At 38.0% G+C, this 25,632-nt stretch overlaps 3 protein-coding genes across 8 annotated transcripts; all 3 read left to right on the top strand.

Moving 5' to 3' along the window:
* The first annotated feature begins 817 nt into the window (after window positions 1-817).
* Window positions 818-6,008, top strand: usf1 (upstream transcription factor 1). 6 transcript variants are annotated; one of them, XM_077611938.1, is made up of 12 exons: window positions 818-943; window positions 1,073-1,190; window positions 1,448-1,530; window positions 1,617-1,666; window positions 2,151-2,263; window positions 2,649-2,762; window positions 3,229-3,382; window positions 3,508-3,595; window positions 3,673-3,731; window positions 3,803-3,897; window positions 4,133-4,261; window positions 4,556-6,008. In XM_077611938.1, exons 3-12 carry the CDS (start codon window positions 1,523-1,525, stop codon window positions 4,643-4,645), a joined length of 900 nt encoding a protein of 299 aa, XP_077468064.1. In that variant the 5' UTR covers window positions 818-943; window positions 1,073-1,190; window positions 1,448-1,522; the 3' UTR covers window positions 4,646-6,008. The 6 variants fall into 6 exon arrangements, with proteins under 6 accessions (XP_077468064.1, XP_077468066.1, XP_077468068.1 ...); XM_077611940.1 differs by having other exon boundaries at window positions 1,280-1,530; XM_077611936.1 differs by having other exon boundaries at window positions 891-989.
* Window positions 6,009-6,255: 247 nt separating this feature from the next.
* Window positions 6,256-14,770, top strand: gkup (glucuronokinase with putative uridyl pyrophosphorylase). The gene is made up of 23 exons (XM_077612234.1): window positions 6,256-6,450; window positions 7,712-7,818; window positions 7,912-7,956; window positions 8,064-8,217; window positions 8,288-8,359; window positions 8,429-8,517; window positions 8,592-8,745; window positions 9,246-9,323; window positions 9,668-9,759; window positions 9,838-9,943; window positions 10,014-10,093; window positions 10,183-10,251; window positions 10,528-10,588; window positions 10,685-10,701; window positions 10,814-10,871; window positions 11,103-11,195; window positions 11,535-11,595; window positions 11,676-11,789; window positions 12,023-12,080; window positions 12,209-12,277; window positions 12,740-12,803; window positions 12,931-13,002; window positions 14,001-14,770. Exons 1-23 carry the CDS (start codon window positions 6,394-6,396, stop codon window positions 14,094-14,096), a joined length of 1,866 nt encoding a protein of 621 aa, XP_077468360.1. The 5' UTR covers window positions 6,256-6,393; the 3' UTR covers window positions 14,097-14,770.
* Window positions 14,771-15,565: 795 nt separating this feature from the next.
* Window positions 15,566-24,528, top strand: ubash3bb (ubiquitin associated and SH3 domain containing Bb). The gene is made up of 14 exons (XM_077611420.1): window positions 15,566-15,851; window positions 18,340-18,393; window positions 18,867-19,053; window positions 19,127-19,325; window positions 20,135-20,304; window positions 20,622-20,830; window positions 21,013-21,154; window positions 21,372-21,498; window positions 21,627-21,746; window positions 21,811-21,903; window positions 21,988-22,132; window positions 22,657-22,763; window positions 23,136-23,245; window positions 23,354-24,528. Exons 1-14 carry the CDS (start codon window positions 15,724-15,726, stop codon window positions 23,489-23,491), a joined length of 1,929 nt encoding a protein of 642 aa, XP_077467546.1. The 5' UTR covers window positions 15,566-15,723; the 3' UTR covers window positions 23,492-24,528.
* The last annotated feature ends 1,104 nt before the right edge of the window (window positions 24,529-25,632 follow it).

Here is a 25,632-nt window from a genome sequence, read left to right as displayed (position 1 = left end):
AAACATGTACTGTGTCAGACTCTTCTTTGACTATTAATTTAATAAATAGTAACTTTTCCGTCTGATCTCTCGCACTGGTTTAGCTCAGTGGTTACTTCATCTAGAAACAATCTCATGCATTCGCTTCTACTCAATCCCGGACTGGGATCGAACCACGGGCGCCGTCCAGTGTTTTTCTACTTTTTTTCTTCCAAAATTTTATTACACAATCCACATCGATGTTAATGTAACATTTTCTTTTAATTTTGACCCTTAGAATTGCGTGCCAGGTGCATCTGGTTGACAGTTTTGAACAAAATAGGAAGACATACACAGTAGATTTGAATATAATACCACTTGTAGTTAAATGTTCACTGGAGATTGTTGCAAACCCATGTGAGTACATGCTGATTATTCATTGAATATTGATTATTATAGAACTAAGTGTAGGAAATACGCCTTTAAAAACTTGATCTGATTGACTCAACAGCGACTCTTATAGGTTGTTATATAGTAAATCAATGTTGACTTTCACTTGGAAAAGCTGTATGTATTGAAATCAATCAAACGCTTTCTTATCATTTTGAACCTTAGACGCGCTTGTCTAAAACGTCAATATTTGCAAGGAAGTAGCACACAGATGTAGATCAGTGGTTACTTCATCTAGAATCAACACTCTCTAAGAATGCACCTCTACTCCATCCCTGACTGGGATTGAATTGTGGGTGCTGTCCACTGTCTTTTCTAATTTTTGTCACACAAAATCATGTAACGCCTGACGACGCCCGCCCCCTTTATTTTACAGAGCGCATTACTCATCTAGTCTTCTAAACATTATATCGATTAAAGCAACGCTTTCGGAAACAAAAGTGATGGGGCTTTCACTGACGCAATTTCCTGTGGCGCATGCGTAGAGTTGATATTATGCTGTTGACAAATATTGTGGGAGGATCCAAACCTTAGTGTAAGTAGATCTTTGTTCATCCTCAGTAAAATAGACTCACCGAAATGTAGGTGGCGGCGCATCCCATATCGAGATACACCTAAATTTAGATTTTTGCAATTACTGACGGTAATGTGCATTTTTTTTCAGAACCCGTGAGATAAGGTCTTTTCTAAAACATCTGCAAAGAACCGCTGGGGCCGAACGGTGTCGACAACAGTCTCGTCCATTTGGCCAAAAAGCCGAACTTCCGGCTTTAGTCCTGAAAGTATATATTTGACATATTTTCTAGTACATCATAAAGCACATAAAATACGACATCTTTTGTATCGCTATTTTTTGTTTGTTTGGTTTTAGTGATCTTATATTTTCTGTCGGATTGCCTTCAATGCTATGCTTAGTCAACAACTGGGACGTTCTTCAAAAGTCGCCACGCACGAGCCATTAAAGTCTTTTAAAACACACATGGGCTATTAGTTTGTTCCCTAATTTCTATTGCAAGTCACTTTTGCGTTTTCTGTCAAGATCGTGAACGTTCACCCACAGCTTGGCTGTGCGAGCGGGTAAAGGCGGGCTCCTCGTCCAGGACAATCGCCCGAAATGAAGAAGTGAGTGGGACCCCTGGTTTTCCCAAAGCCGACCAAAAACATTGTGTTTCATTCACCTAAATGAGATTATCTGCTTTGTCTTCCAGCCAACAAAAAAGCCCTGATACAGATGATGATATTACTGTCAAAGAAGAAGGTGAGAAGGTCAAATGGTCTACACGCTACAGAAAATAGTTCAATGCCTCCCGATCGTGCAGTGGTTATTCCCCCTCACTTTGTTGTAGGCAGTCTGGGTTCGATTCCCTTCGGTGGCAGTGCGATTGTGAGTGTGAGTGGTTATCTGTTTCATTGTGCCCCGTGATTGTTTGGAAACCAATTCAGGGTCTCCCCAGCCTGCTGCCGGTGGTTGGCTGGGATACGCTCTAGCACCCCCTGCAACCCTTGTGAGAATAAGTGGTATGGAAGAAGAATGGATGAAAAAGGAAATAGTTCATAAATGTATACGCTACAATGATCACAGCGCTGATCTCTACACTGCTCTGACCAATATGTTTCAGTCACACTTTTAAACATCACTTCAAGATTACAATATTTGGATATTATTCTTTTCATTCACTGTTTTGTAGTTTTAGTTGAAAATTCTGTTTTTAATTATCCCTGTTGGTGATATGTTCCAACAGGTTCAGTGGCCACTGCTGAGGACCCAGCAGCAATTGCAGCCATTCAGTCTGCCTCCACATTCACCGATCAACCCATCAAATACTTATTTAAGACAGAAGGGGGAAGTGGACAGGTAGGAAGGCGACAGATGCCAAATAGAGCTGCACTTCTATTTATAAATTTAATTTGTTGCGGATGTGGTTTCATGACCTCAATATTTCAGATGTGAGACATTGATAAGTTGATGTACCACTGTAAATAAAAAGTATTTACCTTAAATACTGCATCAAGACAAAGGTGTACCTAGTCCTAATTTATTTGTTGTGTTACAAATGACAGCTAAAACTTTTTGAGGAGAGTTTATCTACAATTTCACATTACTTGATTTTCAAAATTGCGGATTATTTTGATAGCTTTGTGTCAAAGAGTGGCTGTATGTTGATAGTTCAGATGCCTTTGTGCTGCTTGTAAAGGAATAATACGACGCCTGCCATTATTGTTTTTCTTTATCTTTTCAGGTAACCTACAGGGTTATCCAGGTATCAGACGGCCAATTAGAAGGCCAGACAGATGGCGCTGCAGCAGTGAGTCTGGTCACCGGTTTTCCTGCAACCACTCAGGCCGTCACCCAGGTCAGATCACTGACATTGTTCATGATAACACATGCTATTTTCCATCGTTTAAATGTGTAGGCATAGTCCAAGACTATTTTCTCATAGTCAAAGGAAGTTTGTGTGACGATAATTTATTAATCGTGGACAGTGGATTGATGCATAGTCTTCATCACAGCTTTCAGTCTTTACTGCATATTGCTAACTGTTTCATAGCATTTTGTGCTGGCCTTTTCAAGACACTCATTCATTCATTTGTTTTAGTAATTATTCCTAGTTGTTGGTTGGTTGGTTTCACTAAAAAACTTTCTGAACAGAATGTGGACAAAATGTTACTTTTTCAAGGACAGTATTAGTTTCTGTGTCAATGGTTTGGATACAATCGTTTGATTGTTCAGCGTTGGTTCAAAAGCAATTCGGGTTATTGACAGTTAGGTCAAGACGATAATTCCTTTATGTAGTATATGAATGTCGCTTTTTATCCCAGGCTGTGTTCTCCCAGCCAGAAGGGCTCGAGGGAGATGGCAGCACTGAGACACAGTACACGTACTATCCAGCCACCATTGCCGATGCCACAACGGGAACCATGGTGACCACAGTACAAGCATCTGACACGTTGCTCAGCCAGACCACACCCACAGGTACCAAAATCCCCATGTGCTATGACAAAAAACTATGTTCTTCTCCATGAGTCCCATAGTTGCTAAATCAAAAATTCTACAGCGCCAGTTGTTCTGTTTTTTTAAACATGTGATTTATTTTATAGGCCAGCTCTATGTGATGATGTCACCCCAGGAGGTTTTGACGGCATCCAGTCAAAGGACAATTGCGCCTCGAACTCAACCATACACCGCGTATTTCCAATATTATTTAAGCATGTTTTTTTAATGATCTTTCAAACTTGATTAATATTATTTGGCCTGATATTCAGAAATCAAGAGGCTCCTCGGGGCTCCAGGGATGAGAAACGACGTGCACAGCACAACGAAGGTTTGCAACCTCATAAACATTGGTAAGGTCAGTTTGATTGAAGAAAAAGGTGTTTACCTCTCTCATCCTAGTTGAGCGCAGACGTCGGGATAAAATCAACAACTGGATCGTGCAGCTGTCGAAGACAATACCAGATTGTAACATAGATTATACCAAGACTGGACAGGTGAGCTGTTTAACACTTTATTCAGACATTTACTTCTGACAAGGAAACCTTAACCCTCCATTTTGAAGCCTTTTGACATATACTTCAAATGTTTTTACTCCATCATATTTGGCAGGGTTGTTAACAACTCTTTTCTTTGGCCGAAACAAATAATTTATAAATGCTAACTTGCATTCTTTAGGCCCTTTAAGATAAAATAGTGATGTCAACTTATTACTGCTCTTGTTTTGTTTAGAGTAAGGGCGGAATTTTGTCCAAAGCTTGTGACTACATCAAGGAACTCCGACAGAGCAACCTTAAATTGGGAGAAGATCTCAGCACGCTTGATCGACTTCGGATTGATAATCAGCTTCTCCGACAGGAGGTACGTTGGTGTGTAAAATAGGCACTTGTAATACTTCAAATTATAATACGTTCACATATTGGCAATTAGGGGGCGGCCCCTTACCAAGAAACTACTGTAAATCAAAGGGCACAGCTACAAACATGCTTTCACTGCCCTCAAAATTATCTTTTTGATATGTTGTTTAGTGTTATTTTGAACAGCATAGTGGAGAGAACTCTTTAAAATATAGAAATAACAGTGTTTTATTTGACTTGTGGATTTATCTTCTGTTGCTTTTTATTTATTATCATCTTTAGCATCTCTTTTTCTCAGGTAGAAGACTGGAAATCCAAGAATCAGGTCCTGAGGAATGTGCTACGTCAGCATGGCATTGTAGGATCATCCAGCACGGACCCACAATGAAACGTCTTTTCGGAATACTTTTTTGAGGACATCCCCACACAGGACAAAATAGTACTTGAAATGCTTTGACTGAGACCTGTGAGACTTGTCAAGCGTGCATGATATGTAAAGAAATAACGGAAAATTGTGCAAAGTATTCAACCCAGTGTCAGAAATGTACACCTTTTAACATTTTTGAGGTTTTAAAACTACGTATTTTAAGCCAATCATAGTTGGATTGCATTTGAAAGAGAAGAAATGGTCTTTGAATACCTCGCTCTTTCAGCAGTTACAACAACCGTCAGTGGAGAAAGCGCCATGCATGACATGAGCGACTAATGCTACGTTTACTCTATGTTCCGATATTCATTCAAACTTCAAAAAGGATGTAATTGAAAGTACGATGTCTCTTTGGTGGTTTCCTATATTGAACAAAAGACATTGTAGACATCTAATGCACTTAGGATTGCCATTTCCAAATTTTGCAAGGAAATACTTTCAACTTTTTTTTGCCTAAGGCCAAACAATGTTGGTTGCACATACTGTAAACCCTACAGTGCAGGGGTGGCCAACACATGGCTCTAGAGCCGCATGCGACTCTTTGCTTCTTATCATATTTTGTATATACTGTGGTTATTTGCCTCCTTTCATGTTTCTATTATTTTCATTCTCTTAAAACACACTTAAATTCAGCAAGGGCCCATTAAAAACAAATAATAAATTATTTTTAATAAATAATTTGACAGATTTGATTTTTTTATGCTGCTTCTGACGTAAGATGTGTCTCTGACTCTTAGTTTAACATGTTGGCCCTTTGTGTCTAACTTGTTTGCCACCCCTGCTATAGTAGGACAGGAGAATGCCAAATTGTCTTATCAGGCAGATTCATTCAACCCTGAGGGTTCAATTGCTTCTACTCAGCCCGTCACATAAACCCTTGGATGGGTGCAAGAAAACTTGGCAAGACTGAAATCCACAGGCACAAAATGGTCAAAATTCCTTGCCGAACTGTTTGGGGGAAAATTGGCAAACTGTGGATGCTGGGAACACATTGTAAATGTAGCCCAACTACTTTTTATTTTTTTAATTATCCAAGTTTTATTTATATGCTTAGAATATTGTCACCAAATAACTGTATATTTGCGTCCTTTATTCACATTGCTTTGCGACACCCATCTGAGTTTTTATTGTTTTACTTTAGTCATTCTGTTCCCATGCTGTTTAATTTTGCCTCACTTTGGATTGTAATTGCATTGTAACAATGTAAAAAATACATGCAACTGAGGACAATTAAGGCTTGATGATGTAGGTAGACAACAATAAATGTATGTCATTTTACCTTTGTTTATTAAAGTTGCATTGTAAATTAAATCCACATACAGTACTGCATTTTGAAAGGTCGTTTTATTTTGTAGTTTGTGGGACGGAAGTGTGGTATTCTATTATGTCACTTCAATGAGAGGCGTTCAATGACACGCCAGAAGTAGTACTACAAGGCGTCCCAGTGCAGCTTTTCAAAAGTATGGTTACAGACACCGCTCTGAATTGAAAGAAACCTTTATTTTGTAGAGGTCGTGGTGGCGGAAATAACGTAGCACGTGTACGTCCACAAACGCATTCCCGCAAAAAGAATTTCCGTGGAAAGGTTTGCTAAAGAGGCGTGGCCAGTACTGACGTCGTGGTCGAATACACTTCAGAAAGGACTACTTTTAAACGATATACACTGCAGAGAATCATCCAAAACTATTCTGCAACCAGAAGCTGGTCCAATGATTTGTATACTATTGGTCGCCGGCCACGGCAGAGTTTTGGAGACTGAAATAAAGGTGAGCATTTATACATTGCATACACAAAGATAAATTTGCCGTGCCAAAGTTCTCTGGGTCAGTGTTAATGGACAGTGCGCCAAATATTGTAGTTAGCGCTCTGGAGATGTTTTTTATCGTTTATAGTTGCACCTGAGTCAGTTGAATGCTTTTATTGTCATTATAGAAGTATAATGAGATTTAAAGCTTCACCACAAAGTGCACAGATAACAACAAACAGTCAAATAAATAATCAATAAATAATAACAATAAATAAAAACTAAACAAGTAGTAACTAGAGTTACTATAGAAGATGCTCTCCACTAGTCAGGATTGTGACCATAAATAATAATAATAATAATAATAATAGCAATAATCATAACAATAACAACAATAATAACAATTACAACAGCAATAATAATAATAATAATAACAGTAATTATAATAACAAGAATAATAAAAATTATATTAACAACAGTAATAATAATGACAATAATAATAATATTTGTTAGTTGCGCTTCTCAATACAGGCTGGTACATTTTATAATGCCACAAGGTGGCACACTCAACTCAGGGAAAATAATTTAATGGCATTTGGAATCCGCACCTGTTTTTTTTTTTTCATTTCTAGATGTCAGTAAAAAATAAAAATGCATACATCTATTTTTTTTACAAGATTCCTTCTGGGGCATGATAAAGTTTTTGTTGTTGTCTGCTGTCATATCAATAAATGCGAGAAATCCTTATGGGACAGTTGGCTGCTTAGATAGTCGCAATACATAGTATTGATAAATGAACTACTGTTTACACTGGGGATGTTCCCTTTCCGAATGCCTGAAAAAAAATTGGCCTGATTTTTAAGGGGTGGCGCACTGGTGAACAAATGATTGATATTGTGATTTTATTTTATTTAATTTTTTATGTGCTCCAAATCAACACAATAATCCAGACATAGAAGTATATTGCCAAAAGAAACACGCATTTATAGGGTAACAGTGCAAGTAACAAGTTCACAAACCTGCCATCTAATTCTTAATTGTGGTATGTCCCTACACTCAGCAGCAAAGATATACTATAGCAATTTATGGTTAGTAAATTATTTAGAAATTGGGTTTTAGTAACCTAACACGAACCTCTAAGCCTAATATTGATCATTGTTCATCCAGAAGTACTGTGTGTTATCAAGTTGTCGTAATGCAAAATTTAGGATCTGTACAATATATATATTAAAATTATGAGGTAGTATAATAATCCCTGTTAATGTTCTTCTCTCCTCAAAAAGAATGATGAGACAGGCCTATACAGCCACTTAATAGGAGTCCCAAAGAGCTTGCTTCCTGGCATCGGTGGAATGAAGATTTTGGACTTTTGGTGGAAAACTGTCAACATGTGAGTATAAGCTTGAATATTGATAGTTTTCATCTTTTTTTGTCCTTTTAATGTTTACCGAACTTCCTTTTGCTAAATGTCATTTGTCCTCAGGCGTCAGTTATTCACAGAGGTGTATCTTGTCACCAATGCAGACAAGTGAGTGTGCATGCAGGTCCAATTGACCTTAAGACAACCAAAATCTATTGAAAGAAAACCAAACTGATCATTCTGATTATTGTTGTTTGATCATCTCCTCTGAATAGGTACAAGTATTTTGAGCGCTGGGCCACAGCCAATGATTTTCCAGTGGAAAACATAATTAATGATGGCAGCACTACACTGAGTGACTCTCTTGGTGCTGTGGCTGATCTGGAGCTGGCCATACGCAGCCGCAAGCTGCAAGATGACATCATGGGGGTAATATGAGCCTCCCAAATATGAAATCTTTTTTTTTTACATGGACCTGATTTAGCCTCCCTGTAAGCAGATAGCAGGAGACATGTTGTGTGAGGATCAAAACTTTGATGTTGCTCAAGTGATCCGGTTCTTCCGTTCAAAGGTAGTAACGATCATTGTATTCGTCGCAATAACGATTGATGCTACTGAACTTTATGTTTCTGTTTCAAAGCCTGGAGAACTGATCATATACTATGAGATGGAGGAAGGGGAGAAAAGCATCTCCAGAGGGATTGTGGAAGTTTGCCCTGATTCCCATCGGTGATGAGAAATAAGAATATGAAATTGAAATAATAATCATCTCACCACGAGACTGGGTTTTGACTTCTATGTAGGATAAGCCGTTTCTTGGAGAAAGCCACAGAAGGACTCACATCTTCTCGTTTGGCCAGCGTAGTGTTTTACTGCATCAGGAAAGAAACTCTGCCCTTCATATCTGATGTCCTTAGTCAGATAGAAGACACTGACAGGTCCTTTGGAAGATTCTGGGTAAGTTTAAAAAAAAATACATTGTGGAATTGGTTGACCAGCTGCCTGCTAAAAAAAGACTCAAATTTGCATCTGGGGAAAATAGAAGCTGAAAATGTTCTCAACCTAAATCATCTGGCAAAATTATATCGGCAATTGCACTTGTTTTCGTGATATTACTCTTAACTATACGTTAAGAGATCATTTGTGCATTATTGACAAGCACAGTGAGCAATCTTAAGGGCAGAATATACACATTTTGGGGAAATTTGGAACCCTTATATTAACTCAATCAAGACTAAAAGGTCACAAAACCCTTCAATTCCTTAATAATCTTTCTAGTAGTGATCATGTGGGAAATAATGCAATTACAAGAGATCTGTGTACTGCTTTTGGTACATTTCTAAAATGCCTTTTTTCATTTTTCATTGCATTCACAACATTGACTGTACTTTTGTAATGGTTGAACAAGGCTTCTTACAATCATTCAAGCTGTTGCTGATATATCCATTTATTTTCAGGAGCAGGTGATTAATAAGAAGCTGTTTGAAGTTTTTGGAATGAAGCTTCCAACTGGTTTTCAGCTAATAGGACAAGTGGTATGTTTTTTCCCCCTTTACATTATTATTTACGACCATGAGTGTATATCAATAAGTACTGCATAACCCTATAAAAATTTGCTCAGTGAAAATGGCCTGTTTTTGGGAGGGCACTTGTTAACACAACAGTTTTTTAAAGAAAACTATAGCCTTAAAAATAAACAACAACAAAAACATAATAAGCTGTCGCTGTTCAGAAAGGGAGAGGGTAAAAAACATATATGGGTCACAGGCCCAGCATAACTATGAAAAAAAAACACCACTTATAGTCCGGAAAATACAGAAGTAGCATTATCCGAATTTCATGAATCACTCCTTGACGTGGAAATTTCTCAACATTTTAGACTCTGTCAGACTACACCAAGTGGCTCAATTGTTTCTCTGCCAAACAACAGGACAAATCCACCAAACCAATCACATGTCGGTCTTACGCCAGGTTCGTATCATGATAACAATAATGTTCTGACCTGAGATTATGTTTCGTGTTGTCAATTTTAACATGTTTAATCCACAGGGTCGGATTAATGGGAAATCCATCTGACGGCTTTGAGGGGAAAACCATCGCTATGTCAATCAAGAACTTCTGGGCTGATGTCACCCTAGTGAAAAGCCAAACTTTGGTAAAATAAAGCAAGCCACACATTGGTGCACTTAACATAATCACTGACAACATGAAGTTACGTATTACAGGTTCTCCTCCCTCACCCACTTAACGACCCCACAGAGTTTGGAAGCTTGCAAGATTTGTTCAGAATCAGTAGAAAAGAAGGGTGTGTATGATCAAATAAAATATTCTGCTTCCAACACACATTCACATGCTTTCCATTTTTGTTCTTGACATATCAATCATCCACTGCAGATATCTTGGAGGCCTTCGGCTGCTGCAAGCGACCTGTAAGAAATTCTATCAGTTCTGCTGCAAACAAGGGTGAGATTCTGTGGGCTTGTTGAAGTCCATTCATTCATTGTCTGAACCACTTATCTTAGGTGGAATTATGCATATTTCAGTGCTGTTTTAATGCTGTATTCTTACCTCACTCCCAATGTAAGATAGGTCAAAAATAAGTGCTTGACCTGGTTGAAATTTTCATTTTTGAGATTTAATTGCTATCATTCTTTTAAGTCAAACCTCCCTTAAATAGATCAGCTTTTAAATCACTACAGTGTGTCACCACTGATGTATTTTTTCAATTTCTTCCCACAGCATCGCATTGACAAAGCAGAATTTCACACTTAAGTATGATACAAACATTCCTCGACAAGTGGTGAGGTTCTTCTCATGTACTCACTCATTAGTGCATATATAATAGAGATCAAAATAAAAGAGTAAACCAAATGTACTTTTTCTTCCTTTGTTTCAGGGCCTTGCTGGGAGCAGGTTACTAACTTTTTTTCTCAATTTATACTGCATGTTTAATTTTCAGTTTGCTGTGGTAAATGTATGTGGTCTAACTAATTGGGAATTACCTGGGTGGCAATTTTGTGTGTAGCGCCATCGTCTCAGCTGCATTGAAGAGTCTCATGAAATTTTACAACCTCACAGATGATGTAAGTAGGTCGCATATTTTCCTTATATCTCCTCACTGATACTAGGGCATATTTTAATTGTTATGTCTTACATTGTCTAGTGTTATCCAAATTGATTAGACCCCATTAAAATTTTTATTCATTTGGAAAATAGAAAAACGTATTAGTTGGCAGTGAATAATCAGCAAATGAGCACGGAAGACATAGTTAATAAGCATTGACAAGATGTATTTTTTACACGCATACTACTAGGATCTTCCAAAGCCAGTCCGTGCCAACTTCATTCTCAATGTGGAAACTGATGAGCTCTTCATTACTGCAGGTCTGCAAGACAGAGTTGTGCAGGTTAGTGTTGCATGTAAGTCCAACTGAGGAAAATGTTCATTGAGGAAAATGTTCATTCAGTATGGAAAAAATTACATATTAATCCTACTTACCATACATATACAGTAACATATACATTAACAGTATACAGCTCACTACAATAATTCCGAATTGAATTAAGTGCAATAGTTGACATTTTTGGGGAAACACACTTAATGAATTTGTAACCTCGGAATGACAGAACTTTATCTTCTCTCCGACAACCTTTTCTTAAACTAATTGACCAAATTATGTTGTTATTAACCTTTGTCCAACCAGTAGCAAAAAAAGAAGAATAAAAAGATGGTTTATTTTGTGCAGGTTTATGAAGGTTTAGTCTACATGGACTTCAGCAAAAAGCTCATGGAAGAGCAAGGCTACGGTATTCACATCACTATACATTATATGTATTAAAGGTTTACAGTGTAAATATACTGTGTATATGGTGTTTTTCACTTGTAGGCAATTACGTCTCCTTGGATATGAGTACCCTGCCTTCATTCTGGTTGGCCTACTTGAATGATCCCAGTGACTCTGGGCGTATTCATAACAATGTCCGACAACGCTGGCTCAATGGTAGGCTACCGCTCTTTTCATAATACTGTACGAAATATGAAAAATTATAAAACTTCAAACCATTTGTTATAAAAGCAATGACCTTAATATCAGTTACATAACTATTGTGATGAAAAAGCTACATTATATTTGAGGTGAATTCTGTCATCCGTATAAAAATTAGATCACTTGTCTATCGTGATAGGTGGTGGCGTATTGTTATTTATATTCATTGAAAGGTATTTATCCTTCAGGGGAGCCTCTTGTGGTTGAAGCGATGAATACATTTGCAGAATTTACTGATCAAGCCAGGTAGAGCAATCTCAACATTTCTGTGAGCTTCCTAAAGACTTAGTGTCTTCTTATGAAAACATTTTTAGATGAAATCTTTATATTACTTCAGCAGTGGCTGAAAGAAACATTCAATTTTTTTCTCTCAGGGAGGCTCTAATGGACGGAGATTGGAACCTTCTAGCACAGCTAATGGACAAGAACTTTGAGTTAAGAAGGTAAACGGTCTTGTCTGGTACATTTGTAGAACTGGGGCACATTTTAATGGACACAATATTAAATATTTAACCCATAACAGTGTTCTGTGAAGCTCTGGGGACTTTTACGACTAGTTTCTCTTGGTACCACTTGGAGAGAAAAATATTTATATACAGAAGTGTATTTTTTGAATTAAGGCTCTACTGGGGAAATATAACATTTATAATTTCTTCTGCTTTTGGTCCAATTTTTCGAAGTAAAGCACTATGTGCTTAATTTTCTGCCTGACTAATTGATTAAAATTTGCTAACATATCACGGAAGAAGGAACCAGAGTACTCTTACTTACAAATTTGACAAAGTGCCAACATGATCCAGTCAGAAAATATTAGTTTGAAAAAGAATGTAAAGTTTTAACTTTGGTGCATCCCATGTAGTAATAGATATGTTAAGACTATATAGTAAAATGAATACCCCGTACAGGTCCGTGTACTCTGATGAGTGCCTTGGTCCCGGCAACCTCAAGATGGTGGCATTAGCGAAGCAGGTAGGTACTCTGATGTTTTATGTCTGCATCCGAGTATACAGTTTGGATTTAGATGAAGAACATTCAACCTCACAAGAACAATGTGTCTTCCTATGCACATTATTGTAATGGTCTAATCTTCATGCAGTTTGGCTCAGCAGTGAAGTTACCAGGCAGTGGTGGTGCAGTGTTGGGATTGTGTTTAGATGCTGCAAAACTGGTAAGCTTACAGCAGAGAACATGCAGTTGCCTTTATTTAGGGTTTTGTGCGAAAACAATCACTAATATTTTTAGGAAAACCACCTTAAACTTGCTGTTTCTGTACGACTGAGACTGGCAACAACTCAGTTGTGCGCCATGAAAACTAGGAAATGTGCCATGAAAACTAGGAAATGCGCCATGAAAACTAGGAAATGCGCCTCTTACATTTCATTTGAACTGCCACTCCCTTTCCTCTTTCTCATCATAATGTCTGTCATGTCCATGAGTAAAGTCATGATGCATTATGTAGGCTTATCACATGAGCAGTTTCTTGTCTTTAGTGTTGTTCCATGTTGGACTGCAGAAATGCTAAGCAGTGGTAAAGCCTACTGAATGAGATCCATTATAATGAGTGAAAAAGATGGGCAGGGGGTCGAATACCATTAATTTAGTATTTGGGGCAAAAATAACATTGTTTTAAATTAGCTATGTCCAAAAATTCCTGCAGTGATCTCAGAACAATAAATTATGAATAACTTCAACAAAAAATCTGTCAGGGTTATAATTTTTTTCCATGGGTAGCACGGGATCAGTTTTCGCTCAGTAACAGAGGGAATCTAATTCACAATACCATTAATTTAGTATTTGGGGCAAAAATAACATTGTTTTAAATTAGCTATGTCCAAAAATTCCTGCAGTTATCTCAGAACAATAAATTATGAATAACTTCAACAAAAAATCTGTCAGGGTTATTTTTTTTTTTCCATGGGTAGCACGGGATCAGTTTTCGCTCAGTAACAGAGGGAATCTAAGAGCAAATTGTTGTTGTTGTTGTTGTTGTTGTTGTTGTTTTTGGGGGGGGCGGGGTAGAATAGTTGGGGTTAGTCTACCTTTCAGCTGATACCAACATTTTCATTGTTTTCACTCTAAACACATTAACAATAAGTTTGTCCACAAGTCAAGGAAATCCAGGAATATGTATCTGTAGTATGATGCAGCTTCTGTCTGTCCTGTCAGGTGGAGATGAGACAAGCTTTCCAGGAGGCCGGTTGTGTCTTCTGCGTTATCACACCTTATAACCCATCTGCCGATACTGACAATGGGCAACTGTAACTGCTTCCCCAGGATTCGAGTCAGTGCGCTTAAAGAATTGGCAACTACAGAAATAACCCCAAAATCTAAAAACCAAATATAATATGTAAATAGGTACTTGAAGTTTATTACAATATGGTGTAATCTACAGTATGTCGCATAAAACTATCTGTACTTGAATATGAAGGACGGACCTGGGTTCGGTGTCTTGCCCATGGGAACTACAAAAAGTGGAGCCCGGATTCAAATCCCTGATCACAACTTGCTCTACCACATCCGCTCAGTGTTGTCGCTAAAAATATTTGACTGTGAACACCATCCTGGCTTGGAAATAAAACGAACAGGATGAGGTTTAACTGCAGACTTTAAGATTTAATTTGAGACTATTTGTGGTACATTCAAATTAGAGGCACAGCAAAGCCTTTTTAAAACTGAGAGTAATTCGACAAACTCACAATATTGACTTTGTCTATCATTTTGATCCTACGAGGAGGTATGGGCGTGACAAGCCAGATGATAAAATTAATTTTATCTCCTAATTTATTAAATTCTCTAATTGCTAAACGATTGAAATGTGTATTCACATTTTGTGTTTAACTTGAATTATATATATGGATCATATATGACGTGTATCTTGTACACATTGTACAGTTGTGAATCTATTTTCTTTGGAAATTAAATGTTTTTTAAATTAATATGTTCTCTCTTATTATTTTAACACAAGGTTTGCAAAAGGTTGGGGAAGATTTAATACATTTCCCTGGTGAAATAACATTGTCTGCCATTGACTGCAACATATGTCCTGGTTCGAATCTGCCTGGGCTTCAGGCTTTTGAGCATTATTTAATGTGAAGGGGTTACACTCAAGTGGAATGTTGCATCTACTATATCCATATAGTAGTTCTAACAAATGTCACCATGATCTGTCCGGTTAATCAGACCTGAGATAAAAATATATATATAACTCAAACACTAAGGATCGATCTGTATAAATCTCCAAAAGATACCTACCAATGTTCATTCTGAACCATCCCCGTATAATGAAGGAGTTGCAATATTAGTTAGTGTCCTCATCACAATTAACAAGAAAGAATAGTTTGAAGAAGATTGGTTAATCTTCTTGACACATTTTGACGTAAAGATTAGATTCCACTGAAGAACGACAACACTTACTCGTTGAGTGACGATGCCTTGTTATGCCTTCAGTTCCTAAAAATATAACCATAAATCATAGCTTATGAGTGAAAAAGTGTTTATTGGGCACACTAAAGTCATGTAGTGCCTAGTTAGACAGAATTTTGTTGTTTTTAACCACGATGATGGTCAAATATATTTTTTTTTGTTAAACTATATTTTCAAGTTTTCCATAGGTCACCTTCAATTGAGTAAATTCTTGCTTTTATTCGTTTAAATTTGGGTTAATTCCCTTGGATGCTTTCCAATTTTGAAAAAAAAGCCTAGTTTTAGCCGTGCGCGTGCGGTGTGCGCGCGTGCACGCCATGGTAAGAGCATCTCATTTGCTGTTTCCTCCAGGGCGGAGCAGTCTGTCTTGTCTTGTCTGCGTGGTAGTAATTCATTGATTTTGGATTTGAGGACGAACCCGCGGATTGTCGGACACTTGTGAGCCTCTGCATGGATCCGCTGTGCCATGGCAGCCAGAGAGGAACTCTACAGTAAAATCCTTCCACGGAGACTCCGACAGAACCGCTCGGGATCAGGCAAATGTGGATCCAACCTGGACGTACTCTTGTCAATGGGCTTCCCTCGGCCAAGAGCGTAAGTGTGCGGCGTGGGGGGCGTAAGTGACTAGTGTAGGGGGCTGCGTGCATGTCACAAGACGCACTTGGGCTGACGTGGAATTGGACGTGTGATGTGTGCCTGCGGGGAAGTTCGAGTGCTTAAAAGTGGACCATCGGGGGCAAAGTCAATCGCTCTTCCCTTTTGCGCAGCCACGATTAATATGTAGGGCTACTATTAATAACATCATTAAGTATGAGCCTATTTTATGATACTGTGATTTGAAAAAAGTCATATATATATATATATATATATATATATATATATATATATATATATATATATATATATATATATATATATATATATATATATATATATATATAAACGGAAAACAGTCTGTGCAGTCACTATCTATAAATAAATATTTTTTGTTTGAAAAAATATATATATATATATTTATTTTTTTTATCTATAGATAGTGCCTGCACAGACTGTTAGCCGTTTTGAAATGAGAATTTTGCCACTCATTATTGAATTAATTACATTTCCTTTGACCAAAACAGATGCTCAGGCTGTTTAAACCAGTCTAAATATAGATTGAACGTCTATCGTCACTATTGACATTAAAAGATGCCCACTCACTGACAGGTATATATGTGTTTGTGAGAGACAGAGTATTCAGTATTATATTAATGATCACTACTTGTAAAATATGTTTTTTTTACTTTCTCTCTAGTAATTTTCCTATGACTTTATTGTAGTTTGTTTCACAGTGACTTTTTAAATTGGAAAACTATTTAAAATTATAGAGGAAAATAATCAAATTAGGACACTATGAAAGAAAAACATTCAAACATTGTGACATGTTTTGCCCTGCTCTAATTGAAATAGAACTCAGCGTACTGGGTCTTTTTTTATTATTATTTAAAGACACATTATACCTAAAGTTGACCTGCATGTTAATCAGGACCCACTGTGACTATTTCTGACTTTTTGTATAGACATGGGGTTATGAGTCAATGGTGACTGTTAGTCTGCAAACATCAGTGATGGAATGTGTGTTCAACGGTTGTCTATTATGTCACGTAATCAGTCACCCTATGACTCCCTTTAGATATTTCACAGTAAAAATCTCTGGAGTAACCGATCCTAAACCTTGGGAGTTGTTGTGCAGGTTAACTGTAGTGTCTTAGAGTTTAACAGAATACAAATGTATGTGCTTGGTATGGAGATTTAGGAAATGCAGGGCACTCGTTTTTTTGTAAATTGTTTTTTTGTTTTCCATTGAATGGTGTCATGTAAAATGCTCTCCTTGGCTCAACATGAGTTTGGAATCACTGAATGACAGAATGAAGGAGGCAAAAAATTTAGTTTTTGACTCTTTCAATGATGACGCAACCAAAGGAGAATAGACTTGGTTAGTTAAAGTTGTACATAAACAGCTTAGCTGAACTAACATGTAAATACTGTGGATGTTTCCTTTTGGAGTTAGTAAATAGGCCATGGCAGAGTTGAAGGGATCAGGAAGGAAAGTAGATTTGATTTGACATTTAATCTCTTGCCCAATTTGATCTACACTGTGTGTGTGTGTTTGTGTGAGGGCTCATTCACTTATTTATGGGTGTTGCTTCATTTATACTACTCGTACTGGTTAGCATGTTGACTTTGATCAAGGACATAAACCGCGTGTGTGTTTGGTGATGGCGCAGCCATCTGTGAATTTTAGTGTCGTTGCCAATATAATAACTGGACTGGTTTCAACAGAATGCACCCTGCAGTTCCTGCTACCTCAGCATACATATACTCACCCCTCAAAGGTACTTTCTAAGGGTGCTGGAGTTTATCATTTGAGCGAATAGCGGATTACACCCTCGACTGGTCGCCAGACAGTCATAGAGCACACAGAGACAGACAACCATTTGCACTCACAATCAGACCACCATTGAGCGGGAATCAATTCCACGCTGCACACACCAAAGTCAAGCATAAGACCCACTGAACTATAGGCTTCTTTCTTATAGTCATAGGAAGTCTGCAGTTTGTGAACATCGGGATTTGAAATGCAATTGAATTCAATTCATGATCGATAGAATAGGGATGAGTCACGTCAAATTGCGTAGAAGTATTTCCTTTCCAAACTCAAAAGTGGCCTGTCAGAGAAGTGGCGAGAATGAACAACTGTTTTTCTCAAATTCGAACATAATTCATCCATTCATTCATTTACTTAACCGCCTATCCTCACAAGGGATTTTTATATCTACTGTGAGAGTGTCCGAATCTCCCTAATATACTCTGGGTGCATTTCCTATGTCAGAAAATGTGTGATTAGACATTGCTTGGAAATGTTATACAAAAGCTTTGGTCCCTGGTGTTACTGGATGAACTCAGCAATATGACATCGATCAGAAAGTTGAACTTTATAGTTAAATTATTCTTAAACAGGCATTTTTAATAAGGATTTGTTTTGTTTCTGATTTAGATTACATTTTGAAGTATATTCATTGCACTCTCTTGTATGTTACAGGTTAAAAGCTATGGCGTCAACTGGAGGTCGCAGTGTTCAAGCAGCTTGCGATTGGTGAGTGTAAACAAAGGTTGGAATCTGCAACATATGTTGAGGCAACACACAACTCCTCCAGTAATCTATTACACTGCCCTCTCTGGGAGAACACCACACTACATTTAAAATAAGCCCTTGTGGCAGTAATAAGTATATAGCGCAAAAGATATTTCTGTACGCAGTCATTTAGGTGCAGTGTTATGTGCCCATCATTTTTTTGGATCTGGGGTGGAAAAAAAACAAGTTACTATAAAAGTATAATGCATGAGATTGAGACCAAGGAACTATTCACTGAAAAATTATCAAATGTAAAACATGGGGAAAAAGCAAAATTATTCTGTCAATTTCAGCATCTCATTAAAATGTTATCGTCATTTTTTTTAATGTTAACAATGTTGGAAATTCCAGCTCCTGGGTGAACGTAAACGCACGGTCCAATCCAAATGACATTTGTTGACATACTTCTTTCATTTGAATCACTTTTACTTCAGGTTGTTCTCCCACGTGGATGACCCGTTCCTGGATGACGGGTTGCCTCGGGAGTTTGTTCTCTATCTGCGGCCGAGTGGACCGCTCCAGAACCAGCTCTCTCACTTCTGGCAACAGAGTCGGGTCAAATGCGGCAAAAACAAAGCCCACAACATTTTCCCTCACATCACGCTGTGCCAGTTTTTCGTGGTTAGTGAGGCGACGCAATTTACGACAAAGGGTTTACTGAATCAATATTACGTTCTGTTTGCTATTTCTAAAGTGTGCGGACCACAAGGTAGAGGCTCTCTGCGAGGCCCTCCAAGATACTGTCCAGCAGTGGCGAGGTCGATTTCCCAGCCCACTGCCCCTCAAACTGTACACATCGTCCAACTTCATCGGTCTTTTCGTTGAGGAGCGCGTGGCTGATGTACTCAAGCAATTTGCGTCTGACTTCAGCACAGAGGCCAACAGGAAAGCTGGTATGAGAGCACAATGTGATATAATTGCCTGTCAGTAACAAGGTAATCATGTGATGAACCATGGTCCATGTTTTTTTTCTTCCAACTGTGACAATGACTAATTGGATGTCCAATCGGGTTAGAAACGCACTCACTCAGTATGTCACTGAGCCTCGACGAAAATGAGCCTAATCATTATTCCTGGCAGCTCAGTGCCAAATTAGATTGGAGACATTGTGTGATGCGTGGTAATTCGACACCAGTCATGTGATTCATGATTAACATGCAGTTTTAGGTCAACACCATTGAATTTCTTATACACAGTAGTAGTATATTATGCAAATATATCCACAATGAGCCAGCTGATGGTGTAGTGGTTCACTCCCCTGCCTCCAGTGCAGGTTAGGCGCAGGGACGATTCTCACTGGTGGCGGTATGGAGGTGAGAGCGAATGGTGGTCTGTCTTTTTGTGTGCCCTACGGCTGACAGGCGACCAGTCTAGGGTGTATGTAGTCTGCCTTTCACCTGAGCATAGCTAGGATAGGCACCCGCAACCCTTGCGACGAAGCGCAGTATGGAAGATGATTGATACAGTGCTGCAAAATAATCTCATTTAGGGTCACATTTATTTAGATTTCCATTTTCTAAATGGAATAGAGGTTTAGCCGAACCGTTAAATTTGTTTTGCATCAACTTGGTTTGTTTTAGTGGGAACTACTTCCAGATGTAGTGATAGTTTCTCTAAACAGGATAAACAGGATTTTCTGATATTTAATCTATTCAGTGTATGTTCAATATCACGTTAGTGAGAATGCACTTGTTTTATCCAGAAGTCTACGTGGAGCCTCATAAGAAACAGCTCCATGTAACCCTGGCTTACAACTTCCCTACCGATCATCTCGCTTCACTGGAAAAACTGGCGAAGGGCATCGAGGTCAAGCTAGGTTGTGACTGGATGGCAGTCCTTTTCTCCCGGGACATTCGTTTTGCAAACCATGAGGTAATATTTAAATACCGATCACAAGTCATTGCTGTTCCTCAAGTAGTGAATAGTAGGAGTGTTTTTGGAAGGAATGTGTTCTCAGCATAAAATTCAAAATGAGATACTTGCAAAATGAGTCATCTTTGTTAGGCTGAACATTATATGCCATACCTTTTTCTCGTATTGTAGTAATCAGTTAAATATATACAGTAAGTTTGGAAAACATTTGAGGTTTTTGAATCACACTCCACTCCAGATTTACTAGATTGGATCATCATAAATTTAAAACAATTGTATACACACAAATTCTTAACCTCATATTGTTCCCTTTGCAGACTCTGCGAGTGATGTACCCCTACATGCCTCAAAATGAAGATGAGATGGAGTTGGTTGTAGGGGATTTTGTTTTCATGTCTACAGTAGACCAGAGTAATGCCACAGAGGGATGGTTGTACGGGACCTCCCTCGCCAGTGGGCTTTCAGGCCTGCTGCCTGAGAACTACGTAGGACTAGCTGATGAGTCTGACACCTGGATCTACCATAGGTAATTAGGTTACCCAGATTTAATCACACTACGATTGAACACACAAGATTATGCACAGCTGGTTGGGCTCGCAGTGAACCATTGTATTTGTGTGACATTGTTGGAAATAGCTGTCTATAAAGAATGACAGCACGTGGTCGTTTCCCAGTTTGTGACATACATTATCTTCCTGTCCATCACAGTTCCCACTCATTCTTCAGCTTTGGGCCCTCTGATAAAGCCAGCAGGGAGAGGCGGATGTTTGATGGCCTGCTGGAAAGCACATGCCGTGATATGAGACCCGGTTACACCCCAACTGTGAGTCTTATTTGTCATCCAATGCAGGTTAGTTCCCGTTTTTTGGGAGTCATGACGGATGTAATAATTATTTCTCACATGCACTGGAAAATGAAATGATGATGATGCTCAATGCTGACCCAAGTATAACAGGATAAAAAGATAACTCCACTCCTACTAAGGGCTATTGTATAAATGGTTGATTGCAGTCAGGTGAAAGCATTTGATTTTACAATGTTGTTCTGAATTGCTGAATTATTCACAGCAGGTCCTGCGGATAAGTGCTAATCAAAGTCAACCCCCCAAACGGTCACTCTTTGTCTGTCGACACGGTGAGAGGATGGACGTCGTATTTGGAAAACACTGGCTCTCTCTCTGCTCGGACAGTAAAGGTTAGTTTTAAATGTGAAAACTAAAAAGTATGATTATACAGTGGTACCTATAACATAATAGAAAATAAAAGCCAGAACATGAATTGACTTTCATTCATTGTGGCAAAACTATTGGGGTTTTTTTGCAGGTAGATATGTCCGTTCCAATCTGAATATGCCTCCAACTTTGCCACTGTGGGGGGCACAAAGGGATTATGACATGGATGCACCCGTCACAGTCTTTGGATCCACACAAGCACGATTAGTGGGTATGTCACCTGCTTTTGAATACTTTCACAGGTCTGTGTGCTTTAAATCTTCTATGTTTTGCAGGTGAGGCTTTTTCAGAAGGTAATATTGTCATTGATTTTGTTTACTGCTCTCCTGCTCTGCGATGCGTTCAGACAGCACAGAGTATGCTGAAAGGTAATGGAGATTCTTTCCCAACGTGGGACCGGGTTGAGATCTCACACTTCTCACCAAGATAACCAAATTGTTTCTGTGGGGGAGGTATGCAGCTGGATGGCAAACTGAAAATACGTGTGGAACCGGGACTTTTCGAATGGACTAAATGGGTTTTTGGGAGTTCTCTGCCAGCATGGATTCCTCCTGTTGACCTGGCTGCAACCCACTTCAGTATAGACACAACATACAGGTGACAACTTTCCTTTTTTTTTAACATCTAACAAACAAAAGCTAGATATTCAAATTAAGGTTATTGGAGAAAGATTTGTCCAAAATTATACTTGTTTGAAAATCTGGATTCCAATGTTATTCGTTTAGCACCATCTAGTCTCAAACAGCCACTTGAATGAAAAGTCAGCTCAATTTTCAGCAATTGAAAAAAAAAACTGAAAATAAATGGCTGAAATAAAGTTTTTAGCATACCATATATGTCTGGGGTACCCCCTAAAATGACGTTTCTCTCTCGTCCCACCCCACATCAATAAAGATCAGATAAATAAAAGAAAAATGTTAAAACTACAATTTCATGTCTATTTTGGGGGGGGATATTATGCATTTTATTGCTGTCTGATGTAACTGCGAGATTTTTTTTCCATTAAACAGTAGTGAATCACATTATACCTATGAAAATTTGAAATGCCACCACCGATTAATAGCATTTAAAACACATAAATGAACAGTTATTCTTTTGTTTTTGTTTATTATTCTCGACAGACCGCTGATCCCCATCAGCAAACTTACTGTGTCCGAATCATATGAGAGCTACATGAGTCGAAGCCACCAAGTGACCAAAGAGATCCTGTCAGATTGCAAAAACACTGGTAAGAGTTTGAACGATGGGGGCAAATGTTTACCTTCAACGAGCACTGGAAGCACACCTTACATAAAGTTACTAAAGTTTAAGACATTTTAGGAATTAATGCTTTGAACCATTTCTTTAGTATGTGATTCGATCACTTTTCAGAGAAGTAGTAGAATATAGCTTGAACAGTAACTTCCTACCTTAAAATACCTTTCCCTATTTTGTGGGGTATTTTCCATAATGCATTGGAATGTATAACTGGGTTCTACTTTTCTTAAAAGAGGTTAATTCTCAATTACCCAGTAGTCTATTCTTATTGTTTTCATGTATTGTACATTGCATTGTGTGAAGCATTTGTCCACTTTTGTGTCCTGTTTCCGTTCTCCTTTAGGAAACAATGTGCTGATTGTAGCCCACGCCTCTTCCTTAGAGGCGTGCACACGGCAGCTGCAGGGATTCGTCCCACGGAGTGCCAAAGATTTCATCCAAGTAGTTCGAAAGGTTATACTTCTTTCATGTATCAGACTTTGGAAATTTGGGTCCGACATTCTTTGAAATAGAAACTTTTGTGCTAAGTCTTGATCATTGGTCTGTTTGCTGGATTTTCAGATCCCCTATCTGGGCTTGTGCTCTTCTGAGGAGCTGGGCAATTCGGGACAGTGGCAGATGGTCGACCCCCCCATCCTCCCACTCACACATGGACCAAACCACAGCTTTGACTGGAGGGAGACACTTTCACAACAATAACAAACATCCCATCTACCCCTTCCAACCACATATGGCAAACACTCCAAATACTGTGCTGGAACTGTCTACATGAGTGGGATGTTGGTTTCCCCCAATGGCTTGGCCACTGCCAGGGTTATCATTTTTTTTAAATAAGGGATATATTCATTTTGTATAAGTTACACTACATGGGGAAAAAGATCTGCCATAGATCTCTATCAATGCAGCCAATGTGTTAAACATTGTTCGTATAGTAAATTCACATATATTTCCTATCCTTCTTGTCCTCCAAAATCATCTAGCATTTGAGTTCAATTTTAGACAAAATTTTAAACAAATTTTGGTAAAATAATATTTTAAAATGGTCTGTTTCGCTGTGATGCTTGTCTATGCTCTGTTCTATAGACGTCTTTAGCTCAGGTCATTTGTATTCGTATTACATGACTACATACACTGTATATATCTACATGCACACGTGCTTTCCAGCATCACTCAGTTTTTGGGTAATCCCTATGAACAAGGTGGTGAGCAATATTTAAATGCATTTAATTTTTTTTTTTTTTAAAAGAGCATCACTCATTTCAATGGGCAGTACTTGACTAGAATTGTTTCCTCTCAATTTCTTCTACATATGTAGATTTCATTGTTCCTTTAATTATTGCTTCAAATGTCTCACATTATATTTCCTATGTATTTTGTAAACTTTTTATCTATTTATTTTTAAACTTTGTAACCCAAAAGAAAAAAAAATCAATGGTTGCATATACATATACAAGTTCTATTTGTAGAATACCGGAAGCAATGACACAAAAACGAGAGGTCAATAATATACTATGGACTTTTTATTTATTATATGAACTGAAAAATGTTGTAAAATATATTTATTTTTCATTGACTTTGGAATCAGATATCTTTGATTATCCGATTGAGTTCTTTTTATTTGGATTAATTAGGATTACATTAATTTGTTGTCCTTATAAATGCTGGAAAGGAGTCCATGTACAAATATTTTTTTAATATATCTTAAAGTTTGTTGAATAAAAATGTCATTAAGCACAGGTTTTTCGTGTTAGTTTATTTTCATCATCTCAGTTTGCTGAATATTTGTAAATCCTACACAAGAAAAACTCACATTTGTTTAAATAGATGTGATGTTTAAAATACAGACGCTCCCCTACTTACGAACGCAATTGGTTCCGAGCGATTGTTCATAAGTTGAATTTGTTTGTAAGTTGATTCAGTGCTATATTTTGTATTATAATTTATGTTTAAGGCCGATATAAGTATATTGAAGGTTTATATAAGTGCATTTGTATGTTTAAGGCTTGTATAAGTAACACGCATTGGTTCTGACTTCTGATTCTTCTCCTAGTTATTGCTGTGGTCCAGTGGCAAAAATATTGGTTCAGAACTTGAGGTGGGAATCAGGAGTGAGTTCAATCCCACTCTTTGCAATTCACAAATTGTTTATTGAGGTAATGAAAAGGATAAATATAACTTCCAATCACTTCATTTCAGAAGTCACTGTGGTCCAGTTGCAAAGACAAACGGTCAGAACTTCTGGTGGACTCAAGTTCAAATCAGGAGTGAGTTCAGTTCCACTTGGCAATTCTCAAATTGTTTATTGAGGTAATGAAAAGGATAGTTATAACATCCAATCACATCATTTCAGAAGTCACTGTGGTCCAGTGGCAAAGACAATGGGTCAGAACTCAGGTGGACCTAAGTTCAAATCAGGAATGAGTTCAATTCCTCTCTTTGCAATTCTCAAATTGTTTATTCAGGTAATGAAAAGTATAGATATAACTTCCAATCACATCATTTCAGAAGTCACTGTGGTCCAGTGGCAAAGACAATGGGTCAGAACTTCAGGTGGACTCAAGTTCAAATCAGGAATGAGTTCAATTCCTCTCCTTGCAATTCACAAATTGTTTATTTAGGTAATGAAAAGGATAGATATAACTTCCAATCACATCATTTCAGAAGTCACTGTGGTCCAGTGGCAAAGACAATGGGTCAGAACTTCAGGTGGACTCAAGTTCAAATCAGGAGTGAGTTCAGTTCCACTTGGCAATTCTCAAATTGTTTATTGAGGTAATGAAAAGGATAGATATAACTTCCAATCACATCATTTCAGAAGTCACTGTGGTCCAGTGGCAGAG

This window comes from Stigmatopora argus, chromosome 10 (genome assembly GCF_051989625.1).
Source record: "Stigmatopora argus isolate UIUO_Sarg chromosome 10, RoL_Sarg_1.0, whole genome shotgun sequence".
Lineage (NCBI taxonomy): Eukaryota > Metazoa > Chordata > Actinopteri > Syngnathiformes > Syngnathidae > Stigmatopora > Stigmatopora argus.
Note: the sequence above shows the minus strand (reverse complement) of the source record. Positions and strands in the feature narration are given on the sequence as shown.